Source organism: Bufo gargarizans, chromosome 1 (assembly GCF_014858855.1).
Source record: "Bufo gargarizans isolate SCDJY-AF-19 chromosome 1, ASM1485885v1, whole genome shotgun sequence".
Taxonomy (NCBI): Eukaryota; Metazoa; Chordata; class Amphibia; order Anura; family Bufonidae; genus Bufo; species Bufo gargarizans.
In genome coordinates, this window is record NC_058080.1 from 750,242,609 (window position 1) to 750,255,328 (window position 12,720).

Sequence of the window (12,720 nt, forward strand, 5' to 3'; positions counted from 1 at the left end):
ATATAAGATCACAGCCATTATTAATGCTGTAGCTTTTCGTCTTGAGCTTCCTCAGGCCCTGAAAATTCATAATGTGTTCCATAGGTCTTTGTTGAAAAAAATATGTGGAACCTTTACAGCCATCTTCCTTGCCACCCGCTCCGGTCATGGTGGACAGTAATTTCGAATTCGAGATCACGAAAATAGTTGACTCTCGAGTTCTCCGTTGATCCCTTCAATATCTTGTCCATTGGAGAGTTTATGGACTGGAGGAGAGGATGTGGGGGCCGGCATCCGACGTTAATGCCAATCGTTTAGTGAATGCCTTTCATAGATCTCACCCAGATAAGGTCAGTCCTGGGTGCCTGGCGATCACCCGCAAAAGGGGGGGTACTGTCACGGACGTTCCTGAGGTAGGTACCAGGAGATCGGAGAGACTGGCAACTCATGGGTTAAATTGACAAGTTCACTGGATCTTATTGTGTCTGTGTTTTGGCAAATGCCACACCCCTGCTTCAGGTATTGCTTGTTGCTAAACTACCTTTCCCATAAGTAGCAGCTTCTCACTCTTGGAGATGCGGTTTATAGATTTTCTTCCTGCCTTCTAACTAGCTGGTCGGTTGTACTTCTGGTGCTTCTGGAGTTGCCAGTTTTCTATTTTCAGATGTCTTGTCTGTTCTTATTGTTTTGTGTTTGTTATATTCCCTGTTGTTTGTATCTGGGCCTGAGACAGAGACTTCCATTCGTCCATCTGGTGAGGAATGGGTTGTCTCTGGTCCTAACCTCATTCCAGGGCCTTATTGGGATATAAGGGCCTAGGTATCCAGCATATGAATATTCCTACCTTCAAGGTCTATTCATATTGATTAGTGGTTAGTGCCCGAATTAGGGTTGTTTAGGAGGTGACCTGTTTCTTCCCTAGTTTCCAGGCCCAGTTACTGTTCCCCTTCCCTCCTGTGTTTAGTGTTTTTCTCCCACACTGGTTGTCACAACATAGCAGCAAGATTTCCTGATCCCGTCTGAAATGTAGAACTGGTAACTTTGCCCCAGACTTACCACAGTGGCTCGTACTGGGAGCTCTGGTGAGAAGATCCTCCTGAAGTAATGGAAATAGTCACTAGAGATCCGTCCTTCACTGCTCCACACAGAGCACAAAAGCTACGCCCCTCATGTCACATGATCATTATACCACGCCCCTGCACTGATCACATGATGGTTACATCACCCCAGGTCCTTCACCACCTCTTCTCCTCTCCACTGCTAAGCCCGCCCCCTGCACTGATCACATGACGGTGACATCACCGCAGGTCCTTCAGCTCTGGCAGTGCAGCAGATTCTGGGAAGGTCCTGGTCGGTAGTCAGGGCCTTTGTTCTCTCTGGTATCAGCCATTCCTCCAGCCTCCAGGTAAGATGAGCTGTGAGGAGACAGTGTGGTGGAGAGCTCAGACATGTCACCTCTGGAGATTCTCCTCCATTACACACAAGGAATCCTCCGCCCCTCAGCTTAGTATGATGGGGGGAGTAGTAGTAGGGATAGTGGGGGTTGTCACCATTTGGTGCTGGATGAGAGAATCTGCTCCGTATGAATGAGGGAAACACTGCCAGGAGCTTAGATACACACTGCACTGCCAGGAGCTTAGATACACACAGAGCTCAGGGTTTTCCCGTCAGTGCAGCTTTATGAAGGTCTGAGATTTGCGGGATGAGTTGTACTTTTTCTCAGCCTCATTATCGGGGACATGGGACTCACTGATTAACCGTTATTCCTTTTTTTGGAGGGGGTGAAGAAAACCAGCAATACGACCCTTCTCCTGAATGAGCCACCAAGGATGGACAGGAAGGAGATCAGCAGAAGACTATTAGACCTCACCTTGGAGATCATCTCCCTGCTGAGCGGAGAGGTAAACTTTTCTAGATTTCTCTCCTCTTTATTGTATTCTGTAACAAGTCAGACATCGGGAAGGAGAATCCATCATAGGAAGTGATAGGAAGAGTCCAGGGTCCTGGAGAATGGCCTCCAGACCTTCCAAGTGATGGAGAACCTGAAGATCAGCCCCCAGTATGGTGAGTGATGTATCATGTGACCAGTGACCAATAGTCATGTTGTAGGAGCCATGAGAAGGTAAGTAGGCATGTAGTACCCAGGAGGAGAGGGCCGGGAACAAGATGATGAGATGGCGGAGTGCGGCCTGGAGGGAGGATTTCTACCTCTAATCTGAGATCTATATAGACACATAGAAGATGACAGTAGTAGGAGAGACCATGGCCCACTGAAAAGGATCTGTCCGCAGGATCAACCTTAATAAACCAGACTTACTGGCTGGTAAGGTTTATCCTGCTGATTAAAACTTTTCTTCTTTTGAAAATCAGTTACAACATTCCTGAGGATAAAAGATGTTTATTTGTGAGGACTTCAGTGTACAGAGGTTCAGGCCTAGTCTTTCTGTGCACCTCCTCTTTCTAGTGCTGGCCATGCCCATATCTAGGGTTGATCCTGCTAAATAAACTGATGTTTGTCTTGTGAAAACTGATTGTGGCATTCCTGAGAAATAAGATGTGAATGGTGGCCATCACTGTAAAGAGGAGGTTCGTAGAAAGGCTAGGCCCAGCCCTCAGTGCACTGAAGCCCTCACTTATAACGAATAAACATATTTTTTCTCAGGGACATCACAACCAATTTTCCCAAAACAAACATCATTTGATTCAGCAAGATCAACCCTATCTGGCAGTGTAGGTGGATGGAAAGAGTTGATCCTGCTGACAGATTACTCTTTAAGGATTTTGTTTGCCTCTCTCCATCCACAGGAGTACACAATAGTGAAGAAGACATCGGGGGACTGTGCGACTCCCATCATCCATCTCCAGGAGTCAGGAGGGCGGAGAAGGACCCCTCACCCCATCACAGAGCCTCCCCCTCACCCCCTGATACATGAGCAGAAGATCCTAGAACTCACCCACAAGATGATGGAGCTGCTGACTGGAGAGGTGACACTGCTGGAAATGCTGGGAAATTCTCCAGTAACAGTACTGGCGGGGTCTGGGTGATGACGGTGTCATTGTGTTGTCAGGTTCCTATAAGGTGTCAGGATGTCACTGTCTATTTCTCCATGGAGGAGTGGGAGTATATAGAAGGACACAAGGATCTGTACAAGGAGGCCATGATGGAGGAGCACCAGCCTCTTATATCACAAGGTAAGACCCGTCATGTGCAGTGTATACACGTGTGTACAGTGACATGTAATGGAGGAGCACCAGCCTCTTATATCACAAGGTAAGAGCCGTCATGTGCAGTGTATACACGTGTGTGCAGTGACATGTAATGGAGGAGCACCAGCCTCTTATATCACAAGGTAAGAGCCGTCATGTGCAGTGTATACACGTGTGTACAGTGACATGTAATGGAGGAGCACCAGCCTCTTATATCACAAGGTAAGAGCCGTCATGTGCAGTGTATACACGTGTGTGCAGTGACATGTAATGGAGGAGCACCAGCCTCTTATATCACAAGGTAGGAGCCGTCATGTGCAGTGTATACACGTGTGTGCAGTGACATGTAATGGAGGAGCACCAGCCTCTTATATCACAAGGTAAGAGCCGTCATGTGCAGTGTATACACGTGTGTGCAGTGACATGTAATGGAGGAGCACCAGCCTCTTATATCACAAGGTAAGACCCGTCATGTGCAGTGTATACATGTGTGTGCAGTGACATGTAATGGAGGAGCACCAGCCTCCTATATCACAAGGTAAGAGCCGTCATGTGCAGTGTATACACGTGTGTGCAGTGACATGTAATGGAGGAGCACCAGCCTCTTATATCACAAGGTAAGAGCCGTCATGTGCAGTGTATACACGTGTGTGCAGTGACATGTAATGGAGGAGCACCAGCCTCCTATATCACAAGGTAAGAGCCGTCATGTGCAGTGTATACACGTGTGTGCAGTGACATGTAATGGAGGAGCACCAGCCTCTTATATCACAAGGTAAAACCCGTCATGTGCAGTGTATACACGTGTGTGCAGTGACATGTAATGGAGGTGGAGTGCTGTCCGCATGTTTTGGGGCCCCCTAGAAGTGAATGGGTCCAGATCTAAGACGCAGAATTGTAGATCAGATGCGGAAAGCAATATACGGCCATCTGAATGAGCCTTAATGGAGAGGAGACTGGGAGTCGTTGGTTTATCCGATCTATAGATAGATCTACAGGAGGCCATGTATTCAGTCACTGTGTGCTTGTGTCTCCACAGATGGATCCAGGAGGAGAAATCCACCAGACAGATGTCCCCGTCCTCTGTATTCCCAGGACTGTCCAGAGGAGAAGGTCCCAGAGAATCCTCAGGTAGATGGAGCTGAGTCCTATACACATCTACAGTACAGACCAAAAGTTTGGACACACCTTCTCATTCAAAGAGTTTTCTTTATTTTCATGACTATGAAAATTGTAGATTCACACTGAAGGCATCAAAACTGTGAATTAACACATTAACACAAAAAAGTGTGAAACAACTGAAAATATGTCATATTCTAGGTTCTTCAAAGTAGCCACCTTTTGCTTTGATTACTGCTTTGCACACTCTTGGCATTCTCTTGATGAGCTTCAAGAGGTAGTCTCCTGAAATGGTTTTCCAACAGTCTTGAAGGAGTTCCCAGAGATGCTTAGCACTTGTTGGCCTTGTTTTGCCTTCACTCTGCGGTCCAGCTCACCCCGAACCATCTCGATTGGGTTCAGGTCCGGTGACTGTGGAGGCCAGGTCATCTGGCGCAGCACCCCATCACTCTCTTTCATGGTCAAATAGCCCTTACACAGCCTGGAGGTGTGTTTGGGGTCATTGTCCTGTTGAAAAATAAATGATGGTCCAACTAAACGCAAACCGGATGGAATAGCATGCCGCTGCAAGATGCTGTGGTAGCCATGCTGGTTCAGTATGCCTTCAATTTTGAATAAATCCCCAACAGTGTCACCAGCAAAGCACCCCCACACCATCACACCTCCTCCTCCATGCTTCACGGTGGGAACCAGGCATGTAGAGTCCATCCGTTCACCTTTTCTGCGTCGCACAAAGACACAGTGGTTGGAACCAAAGATCTCATATTTGGACTCATCAGACCAAAGCACAGATTTCCACTGGTCTAATGTCCATTCCTTGTGTTCTTTAGCCCAAACAAGTCTCTTCTGCTTGTTGCCTGTCCTTAGCAGTGGTTTCCTAGCAGATATTCTACCATGAAGGCCTGATTCACACAGTCTCCTCTTAACAGTTGTTCTAGAGATGTGTCTGCTGCTAGAACTCTGTGTGGCATTGACCTGGTCTCTAATCTGAGCTGCTGTTAACCTGCGATTTCTGAGGCTGGTGACTCGGATGAACTTATCCTCCGCAGCAGAGGTGACTCTTGGTCTTCCTTTCCTGGGGCGGTCCGCATGTGAGACAGTTTCTTTGTAGCGCTTGATGGTTTTTGTGACTGCACTTGGGGACACTTTTAAAGTTTTCCCAATTTTTCGGACTGACTGACCTTCATTTCTTAAAGTAATGATGGCCACTCGTTTTTCTTTACTTAGCTGCTTTTTTCTTGCCATAATACAAATTCTAACAGTCTATTCAGTAGGACTATCAGCTGTGTATCCACCTGACTTCTCCACAACGCAACTGATGGTCCCAACCCCATTTATAAGGCAAGAAATCCCACTTATTAAACATGACAAGGCACACCTGTGAAGTGAAAACCATTTCAGGTGACTGCCTCTTGAAGCTCATCAAGAGAATGCCAAGAGTGTGCAAAGCAGTAATCAAAGCAAAAGGTGGCTACTTTTCACACTTTTTTGTTATGTATATAATTCCACATGTGTTAATTCATAGTTTTGATGCCTTCAGTGTGAATCTACAATTTTCATAGTCATGAAAATAAAGAAAACTCTTTGAATGAGAAGGTGTGTCCAAACTGTTGTTCTGTACTGTATATAGGGGGTCCTGCAGTCCTAGAGGGTTAATAGATTGTGGGGGTCTCTTATGTGGATCTGTTAGATTTCCCACCTGTCTGCTGTATTGTACTGAATTGTTACAGATGACAAATCAGACTGATATTAAAGTGGAGGATGAAGAAGAGAGGATGATGGGCGATCTCCCTTGTAAGAGTGAGATGGAGGAGGACATTCCAGGAGATGTCACCACAGGTATGGAATCGTGAAATGGAGAAAGTGACGTCAGATTATGTCCTTGGTGCCTTCAGGGCAGGAGGAGAATCTGATCATCGGCTGCTGTTCTTTGATTGGCGATGTCCCCATCACATCATGAAGTGTTCTCCTTATCCAGATGATATCTGCCGACCATATGACTTCCCCTCTTTGTTGCCCCATCCCTTAGACAGAATGTCACACTTATTTCTTTAAACTCCCTTTATGACAGAACGCCAAAGAGAACAGCAAAAAACAAAACAAAATGAGACGATATCTGGGCTTTTTATGTTATAAAAAAAATAATAAAAGCTAAACAATAAATTATATGTAAATGGTTCCAGTGAAATAAAAAAAATGGTCATTAAATGACAACCAGCCTAGTAATTTAGTGGTTAAAGCTGTTTGGTTGTTGTGTTTTTTCCTTCCTTTCGGTGCACTCCTGTCCTTAGCTCCGTGATTATCAGGAAGCTCCGATGTCACATGTGATTATTGTTAACATTGTTATTTCCCCCGATAACTAAACCTAGAAGTGAAGGAGCTGAGAGAAGAGTCCGATCTATAGATAGATCTACAGGAGGCCATGTATTCAGTCACTGTGTGCTTGTGTCTCCACAGATGGATCCAGGAGGAGAAATCCACCAGAGAGATGTCCCCGTCCTCTGTATTCCCAGGACTGTCCAGAGGAGAAGGTCCCAGAGAATCCTCAGGTAGATGGAGCTGAGCCCTATACACATCTATATAGGGGGGTCCTGCGGTCATAGAGGGGTCATAGATTGTGGGGGTCTCTTCTGTGGATCTGTTAGATTTCCCACCTGTCCGCTGTATTGTACTGAATTGTTACAGATGAGAAATCAGGGAGAAGATCTGACTGATATTAAAGTGGAGGATGAAGAAGAGAGGATGTTGGGCGATCCCCCGTGTAGGAGTGAGGTGGAGGAGGACATTCCAGGAGATGTCACCACAGGTATGGAATCATGAATGGAGAAAGTGACCTCAAATTCTGTCCTTGGTGCCTTCAGGGCAGGAGGAGAATCTGATCACCGGCTGCTGCGCTGCTCTTTGATTGGAGATGTCCTCATCACATCATGAAGGGTTCTCCTTATCCAGCTGACGGCGATCTCTGATCAGATTTTTCTTTGAACCCGGCTGTTACTGTAGGACATGGCGGTCAGTCACATCCACACACCCACTGGGGATAATGCAGATGCAGCTTTTATGTCTGTGCTGTCATGATGGACTACATGTACACTCAGGGCCGGTTTTAGACAAAATCAAAAGTGGGGCTCCAAATCTTGTAATAATGTACTAATAACACAGTTACATTCTGTCGATTCCAGCCCTCCCTCACAGATTTACACCCCATAAAGCTCCTGTCACGCACGTGTGTGGGAGGAACATGCCACACCGAGCATAGGAGGGAAGGGGGATACAGGAATAAGGCCTGGAAACTAGGGAGGGAACATGGACACCTCCTAGAGAAAACCCTGACTGACTACCAGTATGAACAGGCCCCGATGGTAGGCAAGTTCATACACCGGATACCTAGAGTCCTATCTCACCCTATAGGACCCTGAAGCTAGTGTCAGGAATGAGTCTTCCTGTTCCTCCAAAGGGTAGGACGGACAGGAGTCTCCCTCAGGCCTAATAACAAACAACAGGGAATAGCAACACACAGAACCAAACAAAATACAAAAGGAGAAAGGGAAGACTTAACTTCAAAGGAGCAATGGAAGCACCAGGAGCTCAACCGAAATCCAACTACCAGCTTGCCAAAAGTCCAGGAACTGAAGCTATAAAGCGCACAGCATGGTGGGAGAGGCAGCAATAAATAGGGAAGGTATAATGACCAGATAAGCAACACCTGAGGCAAGGGGAGTGGCCATTACCAGCAACAACACAAACACCTACTGATCCACAAGGAAAACCTGTCAGATCAAACCACGTGTTGCCAGTAGTGTTGGGCGCGAATATTCGAATAGCGAATATTAATCGCGAATATCGGCACTTTGAGAATTCGTGATATATATTCGTAATTTTGAATATTCTAGATTTTGTTGTCATCAGTAACCTCCCTTCTTGTTTGTGGGCCAATGAGAAGGCTGCAATGTCTTTGTCTGAGCTTAGCAACCAATAGGAACGTTGCCTACCCCTTACTATATAAGAACCTCCCCAGCAGCCCTTATCTGCAGTATTTTGAAGATCTGAGAGAGAGAGAGCAGTGTTATTGCTGTGCTCTGTGCATACCTGTGTCATTACATTAGATAGTTAGTTAGCTTTTATATATAATACAGATAGTTAGTGGGAGATAGTCGGTGTAGGTTATATCCTGATATAGTGTAGCTGTTAGGTTCTGCTGTCCATACATACATGCTACAGACATAGTGCTGTGATGTCACAAGTTCACAACAATACTTAGTGCACCAATCACTAATAAGTAGTCAGACCTGTTAAAATGTGAAGTTGCACGTATTGCGCCAAATATTTGCATCATTAGTGCCGATTTTGCACTCGCGAATATATTGGAGCACTCTATCTGCATGTAAACCTATTGTAATGTTCTGCCATGCCAACCATCTTCTCCAGTCTCAGGAAACTTCTAGCAGCTTGAAAAATTTAGCTATAGTGACCCATGCCTGTATTTCGCGTGCATCACGCAAATATTGCATTGCCAATTTTTCGCAATCAAGAAAATAATCTCGAATTCGCGAATATATGACGAATATTCTACCAAATATTTGAAAAATATTGCGAATCCGGATATTGCCCCTGCCGCTCATCACTAGTTGCCAGTCCCCCCCGATCTCCTGGCACCTGTCACGTGAACGTCCGTGACGGCTCCTCACACAGATCTGCACCCTCATGGCATCAGAATACGCCACATGCCACCTCCCCTCACAGCAATGAGTTCCCCTCACTCACGGCATCTGAGAGTGTTAAACCGGAAGAGCAGGCTTCCTCCTCAGGCGCACTTTCCCCCAGCGGAGATCGGGGAAAGCACCCTGTTCTCAAAATGAGCCGCAGCCTGTACTAGGCTTCCAGGCTCATTGTTATTATATATAAGTTCAGGCCACTAGGTGGCAGCACTGAACTCTGATATAGTGATTTTTATACGGAATAATGTAGCAATTTCCATTATTCTGTATAAATTGCAATCTGATGATTACAAGTTGTGGTCCACTTGGGGACCTAACAAAAAGTAATAAAAAAAAAAAAAAATTCTGAAATTATAAAAATTAAAAAGTAAAAATCACCCCACTTTCCCCAAAATAAAAATGAACAAAAAAAGAAAATAACATTATGGCATCGCCACATGCAAAACGCCTGTACTATTAAAATATAAAAAAAAGTTAGCCCATATGGTGAATTGCGTGACTAGGGTTACTCGGCTTAGTTGCCCGTGTAACTACCGCAGGATTTTAGCATTTTTACCAAAAATATAGATATTGACATGGAAAATTAAAAATGTAAAAAAAAAAAAGACATTTAACATTAAGACATGATTTGAGCAATAGTTCATTTTCTGATGACACATTCCCTTGATTGGTGGGGGTCCCAGCTCTGAGACCCGCACCGATTGCTAGCTGTGTGGTCACAAGCGCTCACAGAAAACTGTAGACGATCTCCGCTTTTCTATTGATGCCGTCTACAGTCTTGCGCTCTGCAGCAAAGGGGGAGGCAGCGCTCAGCTAAGTGCTTCTGACCACTCGTTATAGCAATCGGTTCCTGGTCTCAAAGTTGGGACCCCCACCGATGAACACTTTTGATATGTCCCTATGTGAACATTTTGAAGCCCGCTTGGCATTAAAGGGCCAAATGTATTGGTAGAAGGCAGGCTTGTTTGGCAGAGGTTTTTCTACATTTTCTGGGTGTACAGCAGAATTCTGAACTTTATCAGAGAATTATACAAAGCCTTCTAAGGCCGGAATCGCACGTTTCGTTTTTGGTGCAGTTTATTGAACTAAGGCCAGTAGTGAATTCAATGTGAATGGCTTTTACTTCCCATTCCAGCCTAAGGCCTCATGAACACAACTGTGTCCTTTTTGCGGCTCACAATTTTTGGATCCGCATTTTGCGGAACAGAATGTTCTGCCCTCAATAGAGAAGTCCTACCCTTATCCGTGATACGGACAAGAACAGGCCATTTTTTATTTTGTTTTTTTTGTGGAGCTGCGGAGTAGATGTTGCAGAGTACTGACCGCATCTTTTGTGGACCCATTGAAGTGAATGGGTCTGCATCGGACCCACAAAAAATGCGGCTCAGATGCGGACCCAAACCATGGTTGTGTGCATGAGGCCTAATAGGAATGTTAGAAGTTTGTCTACTCTGTAGATTAAAATAAATACAAATTTCTATTTTAACAGAAAATCCCAGTAAGAGTTCTGACGGAAACCTCATGTTATCACTAAATTATAAAGCAGAAGATGAAGATATCATGCAGTGCTCTTCAGGAGAAAATGTACATCCAGGACTTCACAGTACAGATCTATCAAGTAATCTCCCTAATCATGAGGGACTGTCTCTTGACCAATCACGGACTGTTACAAGTACAGGTCAGAAAGGGGGTAAAAGGTTTCACTGTGATAAATCGTTCACAAAGAGATCAAGACTTTCTACACACAGAATATGTCTCACAGGGAAGAAACCGCACTCCTGTTCAGAATGTGGGAAGTGCTTTACAAATAAACAATATTTTGTTAAACATAAGAAACTTCACACAGGAGAGAAACCTCATACATGTTCAGAATGTGGGAAATATTTTATAGAAAAACAAGGTCTTGTTAGACATGTGAGAATTCACACAGGAGAGAAACCATATTCATGTACAGAATGTGGGAAATCTTTTACAGAAAAACAAGGACTTGTTAGACATGTGAGAACTCACACAGGAGAGAAGCCGTATTCATGTTCAGCATGTGGGAAATGTTGTACAGATAAATCAAATCTTGTTTTACATGAGAGAATTCACACAGGAGAGAAACCATATTCATGTACAGAATGTGGGAAATGTTTTACACGGAAATCAACCCTTGTTAAACATGAGAAACGTCACACAGGAGAAAAACTAAATTAACATAGTAACATAGTATATAAGGCCGAAAAAAGACATATGTCCACCCAGTTCGGCCTGTTATCCTGCAAGTTGATCCAGAGGAAGGCAAAAAAAAGAACTCTGAGGTAGATGCCAATTTTCCCCACTTAAGGGTAAAAAAATTGCTTCCCGACTCCAATCAGGCAATCAGAATAACTCCCTGGATCAACGACCCCTCTCTAGTAGCTATATCCTGTAATATTATTACTCTCCAGAAATACATCCAGGCCCCTTTTGAACTCTTTTAGCAAACTCGCCATCACCACCTCCTCAGGCATTGAGTTCCATAGTCTCACTGCTCTTACCGTAAAGAATCCTCTTCTATGTTTGTGTACAAACCTTCTTTCCTCCAGACGCAGAGGATGTCCCCTGGTCATAGTCCTGGGGATAAATAGATGATGGGAGAGATCTCTGTACTGACCCCTGATATATTTATACATAGTTATTAGTTTCTAAAGTGAATAACCCTCATTTTGATAATCTTTCAGGGTACTGTAGTCCACCCATTCCAGTTATTACTTTTGTTGCCCTCCTCTGAACCCTCTCCAACTCTTCTATGTCTGCCTTGTTCACAGGAGCCCAGAACTGTACACAGTACTCCATGTGTGGTCTGACTAGTGATTTGTAAAGTGGTAGGACTATGTTCTCATCACGAGCATCTATGCCCCTTTTGATGCAACCTATTAACTTATTGGCCTTGGCAGCAGCTGCCTGACACTGGTTTCTACAGCTTAGTTTGCTGTTCACAAAAATTCCTAGGTCCTTTTCTATGTCAGTGTTACCCAGTGTTTTACCATTTAGTATGTACGTGTGACTTGCATTATTCCTTCCCATGTGCATAACCTTACATTTGTCAGTGTTAAACCTTATCTGCCACTTCTCTGCCCAAGCCTCCAATCTATCCAGATCGCTCTGTAGTAGTATACTGTCCTCTTCAGTGTTAATTACTTTACACAGTTTAGTGTCATCTGCAAAAATTTATATTTTACTATGTAAGCCTTCTACAAGATCATTAATAAATATATTGAAGAGAATAGTGCCCAATACTGACCCCTGAGGTACCCCACTAGTGACAGTGACCCAATCTGAGTGTGTACCATTAAAAACAACCCTCTGTTTTCTATCACTCAGCCAGTTACTTACCCACATACAGACCTTTTCTCCCAGTCCGAGCATTCTCATTTCCTATACTAACCTTTTATGTGGTATAGTGTCAAATTCTTTGGAGAAGTCTAGATATACGACATCCATAGATTCACCGCTGTCAAGTCTAGACGTTACCTCCTCATAGAAAATGATTAAATTCGTTTGACATGACCGATCCCTCAAGCTTATTTTCATTGAGGTACTCCAAGATAGCATCTCTTAGAAAACTTTCAAACAGTTTACCCACAACAGATGTTACACCTACCGGCCTATAGTTTCCGGGCTCTGTTTTTGGATCCTTTTTGAATATTGGCACCACTTTTGCTATGCACCAATC

At 44.4% G+C, this 12,720-nt stretch overlaps 1 protein-coding gene and 1 long non-coding RNA gene across 2 annotated transcripts in view; both read left to right on the plus strand.

The window, feature by feature from the left end:
* The first annotated feature begins 1,322 nt into the window (after positions 1-1,322).
* Positions 1,323-2,833, plus strand: LOC122925094. Its single transcript, XR_006387522.1, has 3 exons — positions 1,323-1,384; positions 1,758-1,880; positions 2,785-2,833. It is a non-coding gene; the product is annotated as an uncharacterized LOC122925094 (long non-coding RNA).
* Positions 2,834-4,267: 1,434 nt separating this feature from the next.
* The window catches only part of LOC122925093 (zinc finger protein 3-like), a 37,000-nt gene continuing 28,547 nt past the window's right edge, over positions 4,268-12,720 (plus strand). Inside the window, exons 1-3 of the mRNA XM_044276608.1 lie at positions 4,268-4,317; positions 6,036-6,144; positions 10,510-10,698. Coding sequence (XP_044132543.1) covers positions 6,036-6,144; positions 10,510-10,698 — 298 coding nt within the window. The 5' untranslated portion in view covers positions 4,268-4,317. The remainder of the gene's footprint in view (positions 4,318-6,035; positions 6,145-10,509; positions 10,699-12,720) is intronic.